The 17,500-nt window shown below is 41.5% G+C and overlaps 2 protein-coding genes across 3 annotated transcripts in view; one reads left to right on the forward strand and one right to left on the reverse strand.

Moving 5' to 3' along the window:
• The window catches only part of LOC306849924 (ninjurin-1), a gene marked incomplete at both ends in the record, with an annotated part of 12,951 nt that extends 12,846 nt beyond the window's left edge, over nt 1–105 (forward strand). The window contains one exon of the mRNA XM_079385307.1: nt 1–105. This exon is cut by the window's left edge and continues 38 nt beyond it. Within this exon, the coding sequence (XP_079241433.1) occupies nt 1–105 (105 nt within the window).
• A 10,124-nt stretch (nt 106–10,229) lies between these two features.
• Nucleotides 10,230–17,500, reverse strand: part of LOC306849780 (uncharacterized protein) — a 10,685-nt gene continuing 3,414 nt past the window's right edge. The window contains exons 2-5 of one of the 2 annotated variants that reach the window (XM_079385085.1): nt 15,207–15,394; nt 14,245–14,392; nt 12,972–13,160; nt 10,233–11,187 (exon numbers count right to left, since the gene is read on the reverse strand). In XM_079385085.1, the coding sequence (XP_079241211.1) occupies nt 10,941–11,187; nt 12,972–13,160; nt 14,245–14,348 (540 nt within the window). In that variant the 5' untranslated portion in view covers nt 14,349–14,392; nt 15,207–15,394 and the 3' untranslated portion in view covers nt 10,233–10,940. Of the gene's footprint in view, nt 11,188–12,971; nt 13,161–14,244; nt 14,393–15,206; nt 15,395–17,500 lie in introns of both variants that reach the window. The other variant, XM_079385084.1, reaches the window with a different exon arrangement.

The raw sequence follows: 17,500 nt of genomic DNA on the forward strand, positions 1-17,500 counted from the left end.
CTGAACATCTTAGAGAACATCACCACAGGCTGCATCTTCATCATAGTCGTCATCAATGTCTTCATCACTGCATTCGGAGTTCAGCGGCCCAATGCAGGCGTGTGACACCAGCTCACACACACACACATCACTTTAGATGACATTAAAGTTTAATCAGCTTGTAGCAGGGCATTATGGGTAAGTTCTGTGGGACTGGGTGTGGACTGTCAGACAACAGGCTCAGAGCGGTCACATATAAATTGGTGTTTGAAATCAATTACAAAAGTAGGTAGGTGTGTATAAAAACATTTGTCTGCGTAGCACACCCCATTCAGCCGTGTATTATATTTGATAATGTTGTATTTAAGGCAGCTACTGAAGTAGCTTTACATGAAAACAACAACAACAGAATAAAACCCTGAAAATAAAACATTCCTGACGACTGTAAAAGTTGATTTCATCACAACGGATCATAACAGTGAATGATCTATCATCGAAAACAGGCTGGTCATTACGCATTTCATTTTGTGATATGATATCTTGTGTAATATTTACTGGCCTTTTACTAGCTTTTGTATTTGATGTTAATTTGATTGTTCTGTAATCAACAGCTATGATTATTCAGCTTGACAGTAATAGTGTTAAGTATTTGACAAAGGCGGCGTTAAAAACACGCAATTTTATATGGAATGAAATATGCCTGCATTTAGGTAAACAGAGTCAAAGATGTAAATATCACCCCTTAACCCCTTAACTGTCACCCTTTTGAAAACAGACTTGAAAGTGCACTATTTCAAGTTAAATTGTAATAATTCATGAATGCTTTTGAATACAGACCTAAGGTTGGTCTCCTTTAAAAGAAGACAATCAGAAGATTAATGCAGAAGTGAAATAATTTCAAACAATGAAAGTAAAAAAAACTTATAAAAGTTAAAATTTACTGAAAATAACATGTACGGTACTATTATTACTATATATTATATAAAATAAATATTTTACAAAATATGTTTTAATCCAAATTTGGCATAAACTTAAAGCCATATGTCTAATTAAGTTGTGTTCCAAATTTGAAGTTGATATAAAAATAATTGAGGTTACTATGCAATTTTGTTTAGGCGTTACACCACAAACAGCCACCGGGTGCCATCCAAACCCATTGAAGTTTTTTATGCACTTTTCTGTCACAAATGTATCAGTTTCTCTCTCACTCTTACTCCTATCACCAAATATGGAATCCTCAGACTCAGCCGTTTCCGATGATATGTATTTTGTCAAGATTATAAAAAGTTTTGATTCTATAAGACCGTGATATATTTGGAGTATGACACCTCCCACTAGGGGGGGGGGGGACTAAAAGATTTTAAAGTACCATTTCTATGGTGACGCAATATCCGATTTCAAAACGGTTTGCACAGGATGAATTTTGAGATTTTAAGCTTTCAAATGATATATAATATATGATGATTACTAAAACATGTGATAGGAAAAAGAGGAAACAAATAGAATTTTTGTGTCAAAGGTCAGAGCTCCTATTATGGTGTATATGTTTTGAGGTGCGCTCTTGTCATAAATTAATCTATTACTGCTCCTACATAATTTTTAACAACAAACAGTGGTCAAATATCTATTTAGGAGACGTGGACCTAATGATATATAGTTTGTCATGATTAGATTAGGATTTAATGGTAATATATTGAAGTAAAGTTAGGTGTCCCGTATACAGGACGGTGACAGTTAAGGGTTAAATAAAGAGTTCTTTGAAAAAGGCTTAAAGGAAATCTAAAACGTATATCTTTTTGAAGAGTCAGTGAAAGGAGTTGCTTTTTGTAAATGTTGGAGGTCCTGAGCGCATGTACAGTTGTGGTCAGAATTATTGAAACCCTTGGTAAATATGATCAAAGAAGACTGTGAAAATTAACCTGCTTTGTTAATCCTTTTGATCTTTTATTTAAAAAATTCACAAAAAGCTAACCTTTCATTGGATAATAAGAATTTAAAATGGGGGGAAATATCATTATGAAATAAATGTTTTTCTCAAACACACGTTGGACACAATTATTGCACCCCTAGAAATTCTTAAGAGTAAAATATCTCTGAAGTATACTCCCATTCATATTCACAACTTTGAGCACTCTAGGGTGATTATGAACATGAAATTATCCAGCCATGGCTTCCTGTTTCACAGAAATATAAATAGGAGGGAAAACAAAGCCCAAATTCCCTTAATCATCCATCACAATGAGAAAAAACAAAGAATATATTTCTGATGTGCAGCAAAAGATAACTGAGCTTCACAAATTAGTGAAGTGGCTTTAAGAAAAGAGCTAGAGCAGTGAAAATCCCCATTTCCACCATCAGGGCAATAATTAAGAATTTCCAATCAACAGAAAATGTAATGAAACTGCCTGGAAGAGGACGTGTGTCTATATCGTCCTAATGCACGGTGAGAAGGAGAGTTTGAGTGGCTAAAGACACTTCAAGGATCACAGCTGGAGAATTGCAGAAAATAGTTGAGTCTCGGGGTCAGAAAACCTTAAAAACAAATTGTCAAACAGCCCCTACATCACCACATGTTGTTTGGGAGGGTTTCAAGAAAAATTCTCCTAGCTCATCCAAAAACAAACTCCAGCATATTCAGTTATCAGACAGGACTGGCACTTCAAATGGGACTGGCTTCTATGGTCAGATGAAACTAAAAAATGAGCTTTTTAGCAGCAAACACTCAAGATGGGTTTGGTGAACACAGGGATAAAAAGTACCCCATGTGTACAATGAAATATACTGCTGTATTTGTGATGTTGTGGGCCTATATTTCTGCTGGAGGTCCTGGACATCTTGTTTAGACACATGGCATCATGGATTCTATCAAATACCAACAGATAAAAAATCAATAAGTGACTGATTCTATTAGAAATCTTATAATGGGCCATGTTTGGATCTTCCAACCGGACAATAATCCAAACACAAACCTCAAAAACAACACAAAAATGGGTCACTGAGCACAAAACCAAGCTTCTGCTGGCCATTCCAGTCCTCTGACCTGAACTCTGTAGAAAATGAGTGAGGTGACCTGAAGAGAAGAAGCACCAACATGGAGCTGTGAATCTAAAGGATCTGGAGTGATTCTGGATGAAGGAATGGTCTCTGATCTCTTGTCAGGTGTTCTCTAACCTCATCAGGCATTATAGGAGAAGATTTAGAGCTGTTAAACTGGCAAATGGCGGTTTCAAAAAGTATTGAATAAAAAGGTGTCGTTAATTGTGACCAATGTGTATCAGAGAAAAACATTTATTTCATAATGATATTTCCCCCCATTTTAAATTCTTATTATCCAATGAAAGGTTAGCTTTTTGTGAATTTTTTAAATAAAAGATCAAAAGGATTAACAAAGCAGGTTAATTTTCACAGTCTTCTTTGATCATATTTACCAAGGGTTTCAATAATTCTGACCACAACTGTAACTACTGTAAGAGAAGATGTGCTATATACTGTACAGTAGACACGGACGAAGTGTGTTATATCAGTATTCTCAGTTTCAGTTATACAGTAGATTATTACACAAGCAAGAGCAGAAGTGAAACACAGACACAGGCTCTGATAGGAAGTGCTTGTTTATGGTTGTGATTAGTAACTGCATCTTCATTTTAGCTTCTTTTTAGACTGATCTGCATTCTAGGCTGTCTGTTTAATAATAAATATTATGAGCTGCTTTGTTTTCCATTGATTTAATAAGGGAAGTCATTTTCTAGTGATCCTAGAATTATATAAATTCTGTCTCTCTTTTCCAGAGTGCCATTGTATTTCATTTCTCAAAGTGAATGGATGAAAACAGTGAGCCGTGAAAGCAGGAGCTTTCTGATAACAGTCTTTCAGATGAACTGGGCCCAGGAGCTCAGAGTCAATAGCTATATTTCATTATCATTGCCGTCATGTACATCAGTGCCACATTCAATTATTGTGTGCATCCAAGCTGAGTCTCTTAGAAAAACACAAGGTCTAGAGATACGCTTTTTTTTTTAACGTTTTTTAACCTGAGCATCACATTTTTAGGATGTTGTGTCATGCATTGTGTTCTGCTCTCTTTGTTCTGTACAAAGTGTCACATGCACACTTCAGCTTCAGAGCTCTTGCTGTTTAGTAATAAATAAGTGACTCTGTGGCCCTTAAATGTTTCAGTCAAAAGGCCACAATTGTCCATTCCTGTAAACTTGTACACACACACACAAGCTTCTGCTGTAGCACAGGTCTATTCTAAGACAGCTGATGCTGACCTCTGGTGGCATGATGTGTATTTACACACACAGTCTCAATCATTTGTACAAGTAGATTTTCACAGATAGCCAGTGATTATCATTATGACACTGAACACTGCATTACTGTTCAGCTGTTAAAGGGACAAAAATGAGTGAAACTGTTCATGTCTATTTGTATTCTTGATGCAAAATAAAATAAATAAATAAATGTTGTGGATTGACTTTGTTTTAACAATTGATAACTGAGTTGACTATTTTGGACATGTATAGTTATATATATTATATTATATTATATATAGGATACTAGTCTCTCTAGTCTTATACAGTATTATATGTGCTTCTATCATATAAAACAACTGAATTACATGACAGAGCATCAGTAACATCAAACATTACACAATAAAGATTTGAACGATTACACTGAATTTAACACATTTTAATGCAATTTTCAATGTTCATTTAATTTTAATTAAAATATTAATGTAAAATATTAATTAATCCTACTTTAATTTGACAGATTTCACTTACAGATAACTAAATTAGTTCAATAACATTAATACTAAGAGAACAGACCTTTGTAAAGCAAAGAGAATGTGTCTCATAACAGGCGTCTGAATGAATCTTGATTCTGAATAAAACACAGAAAGCACCTGTGCATGAGGGCCAGACCTGAACGCTGTCAGAATATGCCCTTCAGACAATATGTTGATTTACAGATGATTTCACGAGTTCACACTTACATATATTTAGCACGATAAACGTAATGCGTATTTGGCGAGTATGGTAATACGTTATTGGCGTGCTGTCCTGGGGAAGGGCTCCGTGCTTGGGAACTGCCCAAACCCAGAGTACCCCCCATGTGGTGAGAACTGACTGGAAAATGGAGGAGAAGGGGTGGTGGAGGGATGCTGAGTAATCGTCAAATGAATGGAGGTATGACGGCTGTATTTATATCCATGTATTGATGAACTTGATTACGTGCCACTTGTGTCTAATTAGGCTAAGTATCTGACGTGTTCCTCCCGAACTTTGTTAATTAAACATCATTTCACGAGTTCACACTTACATATATTTAGCACGATAAACGTAATGCGTATTTGGCGAGTATGGTAATACGTTATTGGCGTGCTGTCCTGGGGAAGGGCTCCGTGCTTGGGAACTGCCCGAACCCAGAGTACCCCCCAGAAGCAATATTGGACAGCCGCCATCTGAGATTCCCCCCCAAAATACGCACTAGAGATCTGGCGGGAGCTGGTATAAGAGTAGCGTAGATGATGAGCCGGGGGAGCCTGAGTGCTCTGAGGGAGCAGTTTGGCATGCGTGAGTAGGCCCCTCCGGCCGCTGGTGTGAACTGCGTGGTTGAGGGCGACCGGTCAGGGAGGGCTCAAACCGATGCTCAACGGTTGCTCATCACGTTGGGACGGGTGAGCCTTGCCCGCCGATTGGAGGAGCAGCGTGATTGATGCCCTGACCAGGAGGACCCGAGTTGCCTGCAGTGGGACAGATCACGGAGTCGGCGTACGGGCCCTACTGGCTGTCAGCCCCTGCTAATCAGAGGACAGAGGGCATTTATCTGACCAAGGGGACCCATGAAGCCTCCGACTAGAGCACAATACTCCTTCGTCGGACGAGTAGGACCTATTGGTTTGGCAGGTAAAAAGAGTTTGGGCCATCCGACAAGGATGCTCTCGCAACATCCGATGGGAGATCAAGACTCACGGCATCGTATGGATAAGCATGCCTGTGGGTGGCAAGTATAGGAGCCCAGCCGGGAGAACTGCGTCGACGTCCGACACGAGACCAAGGCTACATGCCGGCCGGAAGGTCCTCGCCGGGTGGGTAGGGAGAAGAGAAAACACGGGACTGGTTTGGCTCTCGCAGACTCCGATGGGAGATGGAGACTCAGGACATCGAACGGGTAAGCTTCACCAGGCGGGGGGAAAAGATGTGGGGATAGAAGGGATAGTTGGACAGTGTTCGGCGGGCGGACGAGACCCGTAGCGGTAGGGTTGGGCCTCGCCGCCTGTCGGACGTAAAATTAGGTGGGAGGCAAAACTGTCACCGACTCTCTCCGGGATCCCAATACTCCCCGAGTCGAACGGGTAAGTCTCGCCGTCCGTAGGATGAAAACGATAAGGTCTGGCTGGGAGGCTCTCGCCGACACCCGACAGGAGCACAATACTCGCTGTATTGGACAGGTAAGCATCGCCAAGCGTGGGACTTGAAAAGGTAAGGTGTCTGGCCGGGAGTGCTCTCACTGGCGTCCGACGGGAGATCAAGACTCGCTGTGTCGGACACGTAAAGACGAAAGGGTAAAGTTAGGTCGGGAAGTTTTACCGTCATCCAACTGGTGGGCGTGCCCACCCGTTTGATGGGTTAACCTCGCTGACATAGTAGGAAAAGGTGAGGTTGTCCAGCCGGGAGGCTTCTGCGTCATCCGACGGGAGATCAATACTCGCAGGTCGGATGGTTCGGCCTCACCGGTAGTGGACTGAAAGCTATGTTGCTTGACCGACCGGTATGTAGTGATCGACGGGGGTTCGATATGGTGGTGCGGGCGGATAGAAAATGTAAGTTTGCCAGGCTGGGGCTCTTGCCAACATCCTGACGGGAGCTCAATACTCGTAGTGTCAGATGGGTAAGCCTTGCCGAGCCAGGGATTTGAAAAGATAAGGTTGTCTGCCGGGAGGGCTCTCGCCGGCGTTCGTCGGGATATCTGGGCTCACCGAATCGAACTGGCTAGACGGAAAGGTAAAGTTTAGTGGTCGGGAGACCTCACCGTCCACAGACTGGAGATGGGTACTCGCAGCCTGTATGGGTAAGTTCGCCGGCCGCAGGATGGAAAAGGTAAGATGTCGGGCTGGGAGGCTCTCGCTGACGTCTGACGGGAGATCAAGACTCACTGTGACCGACCTGCATATGACGCATGAGATGTTCTTGCAACCTGTGAACACCCTGCTGTGGAGATCTAAGTCGAGAGCGCCCCAGTAGGGGCATTGATTCCACTGCGCTACTCGGACGGCGCTTTTAGCGGAAAATAGTTTGTGGTAAGTGAAGAACAGCCCTCCTCCGTAAGATAACGCGAGCTCGGCTATGATAGCCAAGTAGTCGTTTAGCTCACGTCGTCTGTGGGGGAAGACGGAGCATATGATCTCGGTGAAACGACTAAAGGCTATGGAGAACTCAGGAAACGACAGGATATGGGATGACTGAGGATTGGGGTTTTTTAAAGTGACTGAGAAGTCCCCGCAATCTATCTGTCGGTGAGTTTCGGAGGTAGGCAGGAGGGAAAGGAGAAGCGAGAGATCAACAGCCGCACCTGCTAATATTTGTGCGCGGTCGTTGTTTGCCACTTGTGGTGGTTCGGCGGCGATAGCGTTCGCTGGGATGGGCATGGGTGTGGCGGTGAAGAGTGAATATTGTGGTTTCGCTTGCAAGAGAGGGTTGGCTGGGGGTGGGGCAATGTTTGGCAGCTCATGGGGCCAAACGTTAGTCTGGGCTGTAATTCCCGAGCAGGAAGGAGCGGGTTGCAGGGCTCAATGAGGAGGCCACGGAGGCCCAGTGCTTGTCTGTGCTGTGAGTTCTGAGCCATAGGGCTGCGGAGCTGAGGGTGGTTGCCCAGGTGGCCCTGGCCACGCTTGGGCCGCGGGCCCTGAACTCGGAAAGGTGGGCGATGGGGCACAATGTGCCGGCCATTGCAGCCAAGCGTTTGCTTGCGCTGTGGGCCCTGAGTTTAAGAAGGTGGGCTGCGGGGCTGAGATTGGCGGCGGAGGCGGCCAGGCGCCCACTTGAGTTGTGGGCCTTAGCATTGCTGAGGGAGGAGCTGCGGCGAAATGCTGAGCTGCAGCCAGATTCTCGACTGGCCTTGCTTCGGTGGAATAGGGGGCGTGGTCTTGGCTTGCTGCGGCTTAGCGCCGCTGTTTGATGAGCTGGTCCTTGAGCTGGAGGAGAATGAAGGAGTCTGCCTTGATGTGTTCACGGATTTGCTGGGTTTTTTCCCTTCTTTGGGGCTGGAGTGGATTTAGGAGATGGGTTAGTTGGTCTTAGATTTTTATACAAGTCATACAATTCGGCTTTGGTAAACTTGCGTGGGGCCTGCATGTCAGCGTTGCTTAGCGCCTGCCTCAGGCTCGGCACGGTCCATTTTTCTATGGGTGGAATTGTTGGCCTGGTGGACCGGTATGAAGACGCTGGGGAAACAGGTGGTGTTCTCGCCGGAGGAGATGAATGAGAACTTCAGCGTTTTGAGAGGCGAGAGGCTGAACGGGTTGTAGGCCGCCCGCGACGAGGAGCCTGGGGCTCGATTGCATAGCTGTGCGGGGAAGCGGAGATCCTGGAACCGGTTGGTTGAGGTGTTGCCGCCGGGGAAGAGACGGATTCTGCTCCTGATGAGGAAGTATCGTGGTGGGACATCGAGGACTATGTCAGACGAGCGAGCAGGATGCTGAGTAATCGTCAAATGAATGGAGGTATGACGGCTGTATTTATATCCATGTATTGATGAACTTGATTACGTGCCACTTGTGTCTAATTAGGCTAAGTATCTGACGTGCTCCTCCCGAACTTTGTTAATTAAACATCATTTAATAAAAACTCAACAATTACTTTAATACTATTAACTTTTCACAGACTAAATACAATCCAGTTTTTGCCCCTAATGATAAATTGCATAGAAACACTAACCGAAAATATTTAATTAATTAATTCCTATAAATAAACGTGTTGCTCGAACTACAAACTGTCATATACACTAAGTAATTACACTGAATTCTGTCGCACTACATAATAAAAGTTATTGGTGAATTCTGTGCTGTTCATTTCTGAGCTGAGTCAGATGAATTCAGTCATAAAAATGATTCACTGGTATTTGAAATCGCTTCTACACCGTCAGAAAGAAAATGCAGAAATTCTACCATTAAGGCTACAACAGTTTGTCACAGGGACAGTGCCTTTAAAGGGACGCCTTTGTACCCTTTTTTTTTTTTTTACTAGTACAGGACCGTGTAGAAGTGACAGGAGTGGGAGAGATAGGGACGCAGGATCGGGAAAGATCCTCGAGTCGGGCTCGAACTCGGGACAGCTGTAGCACAACTCCACTGCCCCAACACCTGTACCTTTTCTGCCCCTAAAAGAGACAGGGCCTGTTTACACCTGGTCACTTCATGCATTTGCTCTGATAGCTATTCGATTGTGAAAAGACCGTAAGACCGACTGTAAATGTCCTCCGAAATATAAGTCCCTTCAGATGAAACTAGAGTGTAAAATTATGACAGCACCGTACTATCAAACTTTTAAGGGTAGAAAAAGCATACAGATGTCCCTTTAATGGTTCTGCCCCAGCCATTGTACCCCTAAATGTACAATTTTGGCATATTGGCCTTAGTGAGTGAGTGAAAAAGTGAATGCGTGAGCTTTTACCTGTCATCATACTGTCGCTTCTAATGCAGGTCAGTAACTCTTATAACCATCACATTTATGATTCGAAGTGAATGGGAACAGAATTGAGTCATCATTCGTGTAAGTTTTGTGGACTCTGTCACTTTCAGCTCTTGTCATGCGTTTACTTCTAGTGAAATAAATCTACGAAGTGTTACAAAATGAAGACGATGGATAAACATATGGGGATCTAGTTGAAGAAAATGACAGAACTATTATTGATGATTAATTTATAAGTTAAAAACTTTTCAGGTGCAGAATACGTGCATGTTTGATAAGGAACCGCGGCGTGGCCTGCTGGCCCATGAATGTGTGGAACTAATGCCATCCGCTCACGGTTTAGTTAAGTGTGTTTCTGTAAGTGTTTCTTAACTCTGGCCCTTGAGGTTCCTGCAGAGTTTAGCTGCAACCAAACTCACCTGCTGCCTGTGACTTAGTAGTAATCCTGAAGAGCTTGTTCAGGTGTGTTTGATTAGGGTTGCAGGACAGTGCAGCTCTCATTCAGAAAACTAATGATCACAGTATTATAATCTGCACAAACATCTGAAAGGAATCCAGTGTGCTACTTTAGCATGGTATTCAGTTTTTATTCACACATTATATACAGAGGCACCAACACTTGCTGAAATCTCCACATTTTCAAGCTTGCTTTGGTTTTTAGTTTGCTTACAAAAAGAAATCTACACAGTTGAGACTTTGATTCCATGAGGATATAATGATTATTTCAATTGTGCATCAATAAAGCATATTTACAGAATGTCCTTATACTGAGTAAATGAGAGAATACTATGTTGATAGATGTTTTGGAATATTTTAAATAAACGTTTTTTTTTTTAAATAATTGTGCTGCTGTTTCATGAAGTCTGGGTTATGGACAGTGTCAAGCATCAGGCATGGTCAAGCATTAGCATCAGAGACATCAGTCTGTCTGGAGAGCCTTTGGATTATTTTCCTGCAAACTCTACATTCTTCAGGTCAAAGGAATGAGGCATACTGTATGTAAACACCCTGTAATGTTGCAGGTCAAGTAGTCATATTATAATGATTTACTATGCAGCTATTTAAAACATCGATTGTTGCCTTCTATTGTTACTGATGTTTGGCCAGTATCAAGTGCAATAGCATGTTAAGTGCGAAGAAAATTCAATACACACAATTATCCAAAAAACATAACAAAACAACACGTGAAAGAAGTTCCAGCTCTCGGTTGAGGTCTTATCTCATGGCTAGTCCCAGTTTGCATCATTATTATCCACGGTCTTCAGCACATCCTCATATAGACATCATCTGGACAGGCGGTGGATGTGGGCTGAACAGGTGCGGTCCGTTCCAGAGCGGGCCATGAAGCGGCCTGCAGAAGTGTCTGTCCCCTGCAGCACCACGGGGGACAGGGAACGCACCGCGGGCCTCAACAGGGCCCATGTGTGTGTCTATGAGGTAGTCAGTGGGTGGACTGAGTATCAGAGAGAACTGGGACGGATGGATGATCGGAGGACAGGGCTTCCTTTGCTGAAGACACCTGTGAAAAACACCATATCATCATAATGAGTGCATGCACGTTAAAAAAGTTTCAGACTGTTAAATCTCGGGTCAGGGATTTAATACAATAACTGTATTTAAAAGGAACAGTTCACCCAAAAAAGAAACTTTCATGAAACAAAAAAAATAAACTTTTTGTTTCTTCATCAGGTTTGTAGAAATGTCTCAGCAATGGATGCTCTGCAGTGAATGGGTGCCGTCAGAATGAGAGTCTAAACAGCTGATAAAAACATCACTATAATCCACCACATATGACTCATCAATTAAAGGTGCCATAGAATGCATTGATACAGTATTTTAAATTGTTCTCTGATATCTACACAGAAGGTATGTGGCTTAGGTAAGGGCAAAAAATCTCCAGAAACGATTTTACATGTCCATTTACAACCCTAGGATTTCTCCCTAGAATGAAACGGTCTGTTATTGGCTTATTTGGCAGGGTCATGAATAATAATGAGCTCTGCTCTGATTGGCTGTTTCACAGCGCTGCGCAATGTTGAGCTCTGCTCTGATTGGCTGTTTCACAGTGCTGCTCAATGTTGAGCTCTGCTCTGATTGGCTGTTTCACAGTACGGCTCATCAGCAAGAAGGAAGCACAGGGAGGAAAATATATATTTAAATACTTTCTCTCGCAGTTATATCGTCGGGTAATTATACTGTATATAAAACGCAGGCATCAGGGAGCCGTTATTAATATGCGAGGCATTGAAACTGCTTTTGAACGATCCATCGATCGCGTTATAGTTCACTTTCAAGAGACGCGATCACACAAACTATGTTTACATCATGGAGCAACAGTACTTACCACACATTTCACAAGATCAGATGCTTGTCAGTGGTGCTCAGGATCTGTAAGTCATTCGCCATCATCCTCATCTCTCCTTACTGAGAGTGAAATCTTATGTACTGTAACAGGCTACCGCTAGCAAGGAGCTAACCATGTCCCTTTAGTGGCTCGCGTTATTTGCTTTCTGTGCCTTTCTGAATACAGACACCAACCCATCCCTGCACTTCACACCCCCTGCACGGCCTGGAACATAACATTTATTGTGTTATTTTCGCTGTTGTCCGCGCTTGTTTATTTACAATACCTGCAGAGCTTCTGATGGTTCGGCCGGCTTAGAACAAGGGCGGGTTTATGCAAATGTTGGGGGCGTAGTGATCCCGACTGTTGCGTCACTGTCGGTGTTATGTTCTGATTCGCCTGTTTTTCAGTGGTCTTTTTTAATCACGAGATTTACATATGAAGGAGGAAACTATGGTGTTTGAGGCTCACTGTATGTCATTTCCATGTACAGAACTGTTATTATTTAAATATGCCAGGGTAAAGACTGTTTTTCATTCTATGGCACCTTTAATGTCTTTCACTGGAGGAAGCGTTATTATGGATTATAGACTCGTATTTTAGTTAAAAGCGTCTTGATGCTGGATTTGTTTCAGCTTTTGTCTTCTCCAGATGTTAATTGATGAACTGGAGTGGTGTGGATTATTGTGATGTTTTTATCAGCTGTTTGGACTCTCATTCTGACGGCACCCATTCACTGCAGAGCATCCATTGCTGAGCAAGTGTTGGTTTAGCATGTAATGCAAAATTTCTCTACATCTGTTCTCATGACGAAACAAACTCATCTACATTTAGCATGGCCTGAGAGCGAGAACATTTTCATTGTTGGAGTGGACTCTTGCTTTATCTTTGTGATGGCAGCATACTGAGTGTTTGTGCAGATGTGAGTTGGTCTACTTTGAAGCGTGTTTGGACAGTACCTGCAGGCAGTGTGGAGGTCTCCGTGGCCGTAGATGTGTTTGTCTGTGTGTGGTCTCTCTCCTCTGCTGCTGTTGTTGTTGTTGTGGTTGTGGTTTGTGGTTTTCTGGCCGTGTAACTCCTCTCTCTGCAGCTCCGCACCCTCAACGTCTATTTGTTGCCAAAACTCTGACGCTCCAGTTTGTCTTGCCCTACACATCACACAAGACACACACTTTACAGTCATCCACGTCAGTGGTGGCTTTAACTGACTTCCTTCACATCTGCCTTTCTCTCTTCTCATAAGATGACAGATGCAAGCTCTTCTGAGTTAAGTCCCATTCTGAATCATGTCCACTTGGGTTTGCTGACTACATTTGAACGCGGGGGTTTGGAGAGAGTGTATAGCACCTAGAGTACACTGCTGAAATATGGGCCTGTTTCTCACACAAACCTATTGTATAATTTCAGCAGACAAGTGTATAAAGTATACTTTAGCGTACTTTTTAAAAGAGTATTTTTTGGACACTTGATTGCATGTTAATTTTAGAGTGTCTTCATTGCACATTTTACACACCCTTACTATAGCAATAACAGTAAATTATGGAGAATTACAAGCAATTAAGCTAAACCCTAACCCTGTAGTGTTCGCATTTTGTTGTGGATTACTATTAATTAGTACTTAATTTGATAATTATAGCATAACAAAGAGACTGTAAAATAAAATACATACAAAAATTGCAATTAAATGAAAACGTTATAGTTTAAATTCATATTTAATGCAATTATTTGACATTAGACATTTTTAATGATGAAGTTGCAATTTAGTACATTTAAAATAGATTAACTTTAAATGTAATATTAACACATTACAGTTACAATTATTATCAAGCAATTAACATCAGAATAAGTGCACTTCTTTAAAGCATGACAAAAGATTATTAAAGCAATGATTTATAATGCACTGTAAAGTGAAACTTAATTTGATAATAAGAGTCATTTCTAAAAGTGTTTTTAAGTATGTTAAGAAGTATAGTCATGAAAGTGTCCCTATAAAAACACTTACATTGCCTTTTATTTCATGAGTATTACATTATCTGCAAGTATGGTTTTTGAATAATATACTTTTCTGATTTGAAGTATACTACAAGTGCACATTTAATACAATTAAGCACACAAGGGAATGAAGACATGACATGTCTCAGAGTTAAATAGCGCTGGAATGAGTTTAAAGCTGTAGGCGGTAGACGATGCACCGGGTTTGAGAGCTCTGTCTATTCTCAATCCGTCTCTCACCTCTCCAACTTTCTCCTCTCCTCACGTTTCACGAGTCTCATCAGACAGGAAGTGATGAAGATGATGCTCATGATGAGTATGATGGCTGAGCTGATGAAGGACATCAGAAGAGCTAAATGAAAGCTGTCATCCTTGAACCGAGACAAAGCTGCACAAACAGAGAGAGCAAACACACAGTGAGACAGATGCTTAATCAAAGTCTTGGTGAACAGAAGAGACTGCTTTCCAATTTGAAGATATTTTCCATGACTGAGGGAACTTTCAAGAGCCACTCGGAGCAGTTCTGAGTCCTAATATGCTGTAACCATCAAGATATATCACCTAGTAAACTGTGCTTAAATGACAAGCCCTTTTGAATGAATGAATGAATGATGCATTTATATAGAGCTTTTATTGTGTATTGCCATACACCCAAAGCGCTTTACAATCATGTGGGGGTCTCTCCTCAACCACCACCAGACTTTTCAAGTCTTACAGTTTTTTACGATTGCTTAGGCACGATTTTAAAAACAAGGCTCATTTGGTCAAAACACTACACACAGTTCACACATCTACACACACAAGTAGCAGAACATCTCAGCTCTTCCTCAAAACTTCACAATAATTGAACAAAACCCAGTTTCAGTATCATATGATACACACATGGTTCATACAGTCAGATTCAGTTTGAACCACTTACACACTGCTGTGCTCAATATTAAACACTTGTTACATTTCTATCTGTCTAATGATACAGTCTGGGTTTGATTTTATTTTATTTTTTTAGCTATTATTAAAGAACATGAATTGACCAAACACAATACACGAGACAAGTGTTGCACACTGATGAAAGTATTTATTTTCACCACATTGAAAAATCCTTCAGTACATCATTGCAATTAGGCTGAAAATCAGAACATATTCTAAATACAATATAGTATATAAACTTTAAGTATAGTACATAAACTAAAGAAAAAAAAAACCTTAGCATCATCTCTTCATGTAGCTGGATATGGCCACTTCGTCCACATCACAGGCAATGTCCTCCCTCACAAAACAGCAAGGGAAGAATATTCTCGAATGGTGACTTCATCCTTGTCCAGACTCTGCATCTATTAGGTCACAGGCCTCCTCCGTAGCTTGAATGAGGGGTATAACATAGGGTCTTCCACTGCCATGTGGAAGGGAAAAAGGAAAGGAAGGGAGAGAGTTGTGGGAGGTACTGGAATAATGGAACCAGTTTCTGGTTGCATTAGTCTACAGTTTTTCTCAATTGTTTACACACAAATTCTGGTACTTGAGACACAATGACCACAACATGTAACTCATTCACCAACCCCCTGAACCAATTCTGCTAAACTACAAGCACAGTTCCTGCTTTACACTCAAATTGCAGTTCTAAAACACACTTTTTTCAAAACACTACACACAATTCTCTGCTTTTGGCACAATTTTTCATGCAGAAAATATCTTGTTTTCACAAGGAACACACTGCCATTCAAATAAGCACACTGACTCATCACAAGGGCAAACACCCGTCACACAGTTTTACAATGAGCAATCAGAGCTTTAGCATAAAAGGGCAACAGGTGAGCTCTTCTGTTTTGGAGCAATGGATGCCGACATTGGAAACAGAGGCAGAGCCAGAGGAGTGAGAGTAAGAGGAGGAGGACGAGGACGAGGAAGGCCAAGGACCGTAATCTCTGATGAGATCCGAGCCACTTTGGTTGATCATGTGGTCACCCATGGTCTAACAATGAGGGAGGCTGGGCAAAGAGTACAGCCAAATTTGAGCAGGTACACTGTAGCATCCATCATCCGGACTTTCCGAAATGAGAATAGGTAAGAAATCTACTCTCACTAGAAAATTGCAGTACTGCATATCAATACAGCACTCAATGAGTACAGTAGTACAGTATTGCCTGCGGACTGTTCTGTAGGACTGTACAAATACTGTAAAGTATGTTTCAAGTATTTAGGAAATGTATACCTATTTACAGTACTTTACTATTTGTTTGGCAGAACTGAAAGATTACCAACACAAGGTGGTCGGGAACACGTTCTGTCTCCTGAACAGGAAACTGAAATCATGAACATGGTCCTAGAAAACAACGCCATAACATTACGGCAAATACAAAGAAAAATAATAGAAAACAATGACATGTTTCAAAATATTGATAGGGTAAGCTTATCAACACTGGACCGTGTCTTGCGCAGAAATCATCTCAGGATGAAGCAGGTCTACAGGGTGCCATTTGAACGCAATTCAGAAAGAGTCAAAGAATTGCAATATAACTATGTGCAAGTGAGTCCCACAATTGATGCATACACTCAACACTGTATACAGTAAATTCTTCTGTTTTGTATGTAGTGTATGTGCAACTTTGTGTTGGTTGGGAATGGGATGTACACTGTGTACATTGTTTTTGCGGGAAAAATAAAATAAACTTTTACCGTGTATTTGTGTGTTCTGAGTATAAAAACAATATTCTCAAATATTTTACAACACACTTATGTATGTACTGTCTGTAGTAAGTGTAACACTGAACCAAGAAAAGGCCTAAATCATTATGATGAATGGAGAAGAAGTGTTTTCCATTGAGCACATCAGTGTTCAGCTGGTTCTTATAAATGTCTATTCATATGATGGTTTGTGTGTGTCATTGGAAAACAAACTACCATTTTGAGAAGAAATAACATTGTTTTGAATGTAAAGTTTCATTTTGCAGGAGAATTGAGGGGTTTTGCCCATTGTGTGTGTTTTTTTGGATTTGTGTGTAGAGTTCTGAGAATATGAGGCATGCTTTCAGAAAATGTGTGTAAACAATCGAGAAAAACTGTAATACCTAGTCTGTCCAATACTTAGTCGGTGTTGTAAGGAGCTATTTTGGCATGCCCCCCATGGAGGACCCCATTCTGTGTGATTACAGCATATATTGTGGTGTTACCACCACGTTGACCCAGGACATTCAAAATAGTTCTGTGGCCAAAGATGTTTCTCCTTATTCCTCTTTCTCTTCCTGCACCACTGCCTTTCATTTTTGTTGAAGACAAAAATTCACCTGTTGTCTTTTTATAGTGCTTACACCTGATTGTTGAGTTACAGTTAAGCAGCTAAGTGTCTGCACACCTGACGGCCGTGTTTGATCAATTGGTTCATATGTGTAGTATTTTGGAAAGCAGTGCCTTAAAATGGCAAAGAAGTGACAACATGTTAGATTTCTGTGTGCAATGTTGAGAAGTGTGTTTAGTGTCTTGTAAAACAATGTGTGTAGTG

Source organism: Barbus barbus (assembly GCF_936440315.1).
Source record: "Barbus barbus genome assembly, chromosome: 29".
Taxonomy (NCBI): domain Eukaryota; kingdom Metazoa; phylum Chordata; class Actinopteri; order Cypriniformes; family Cyprinidae; genus Barbus; species Barbus barbus.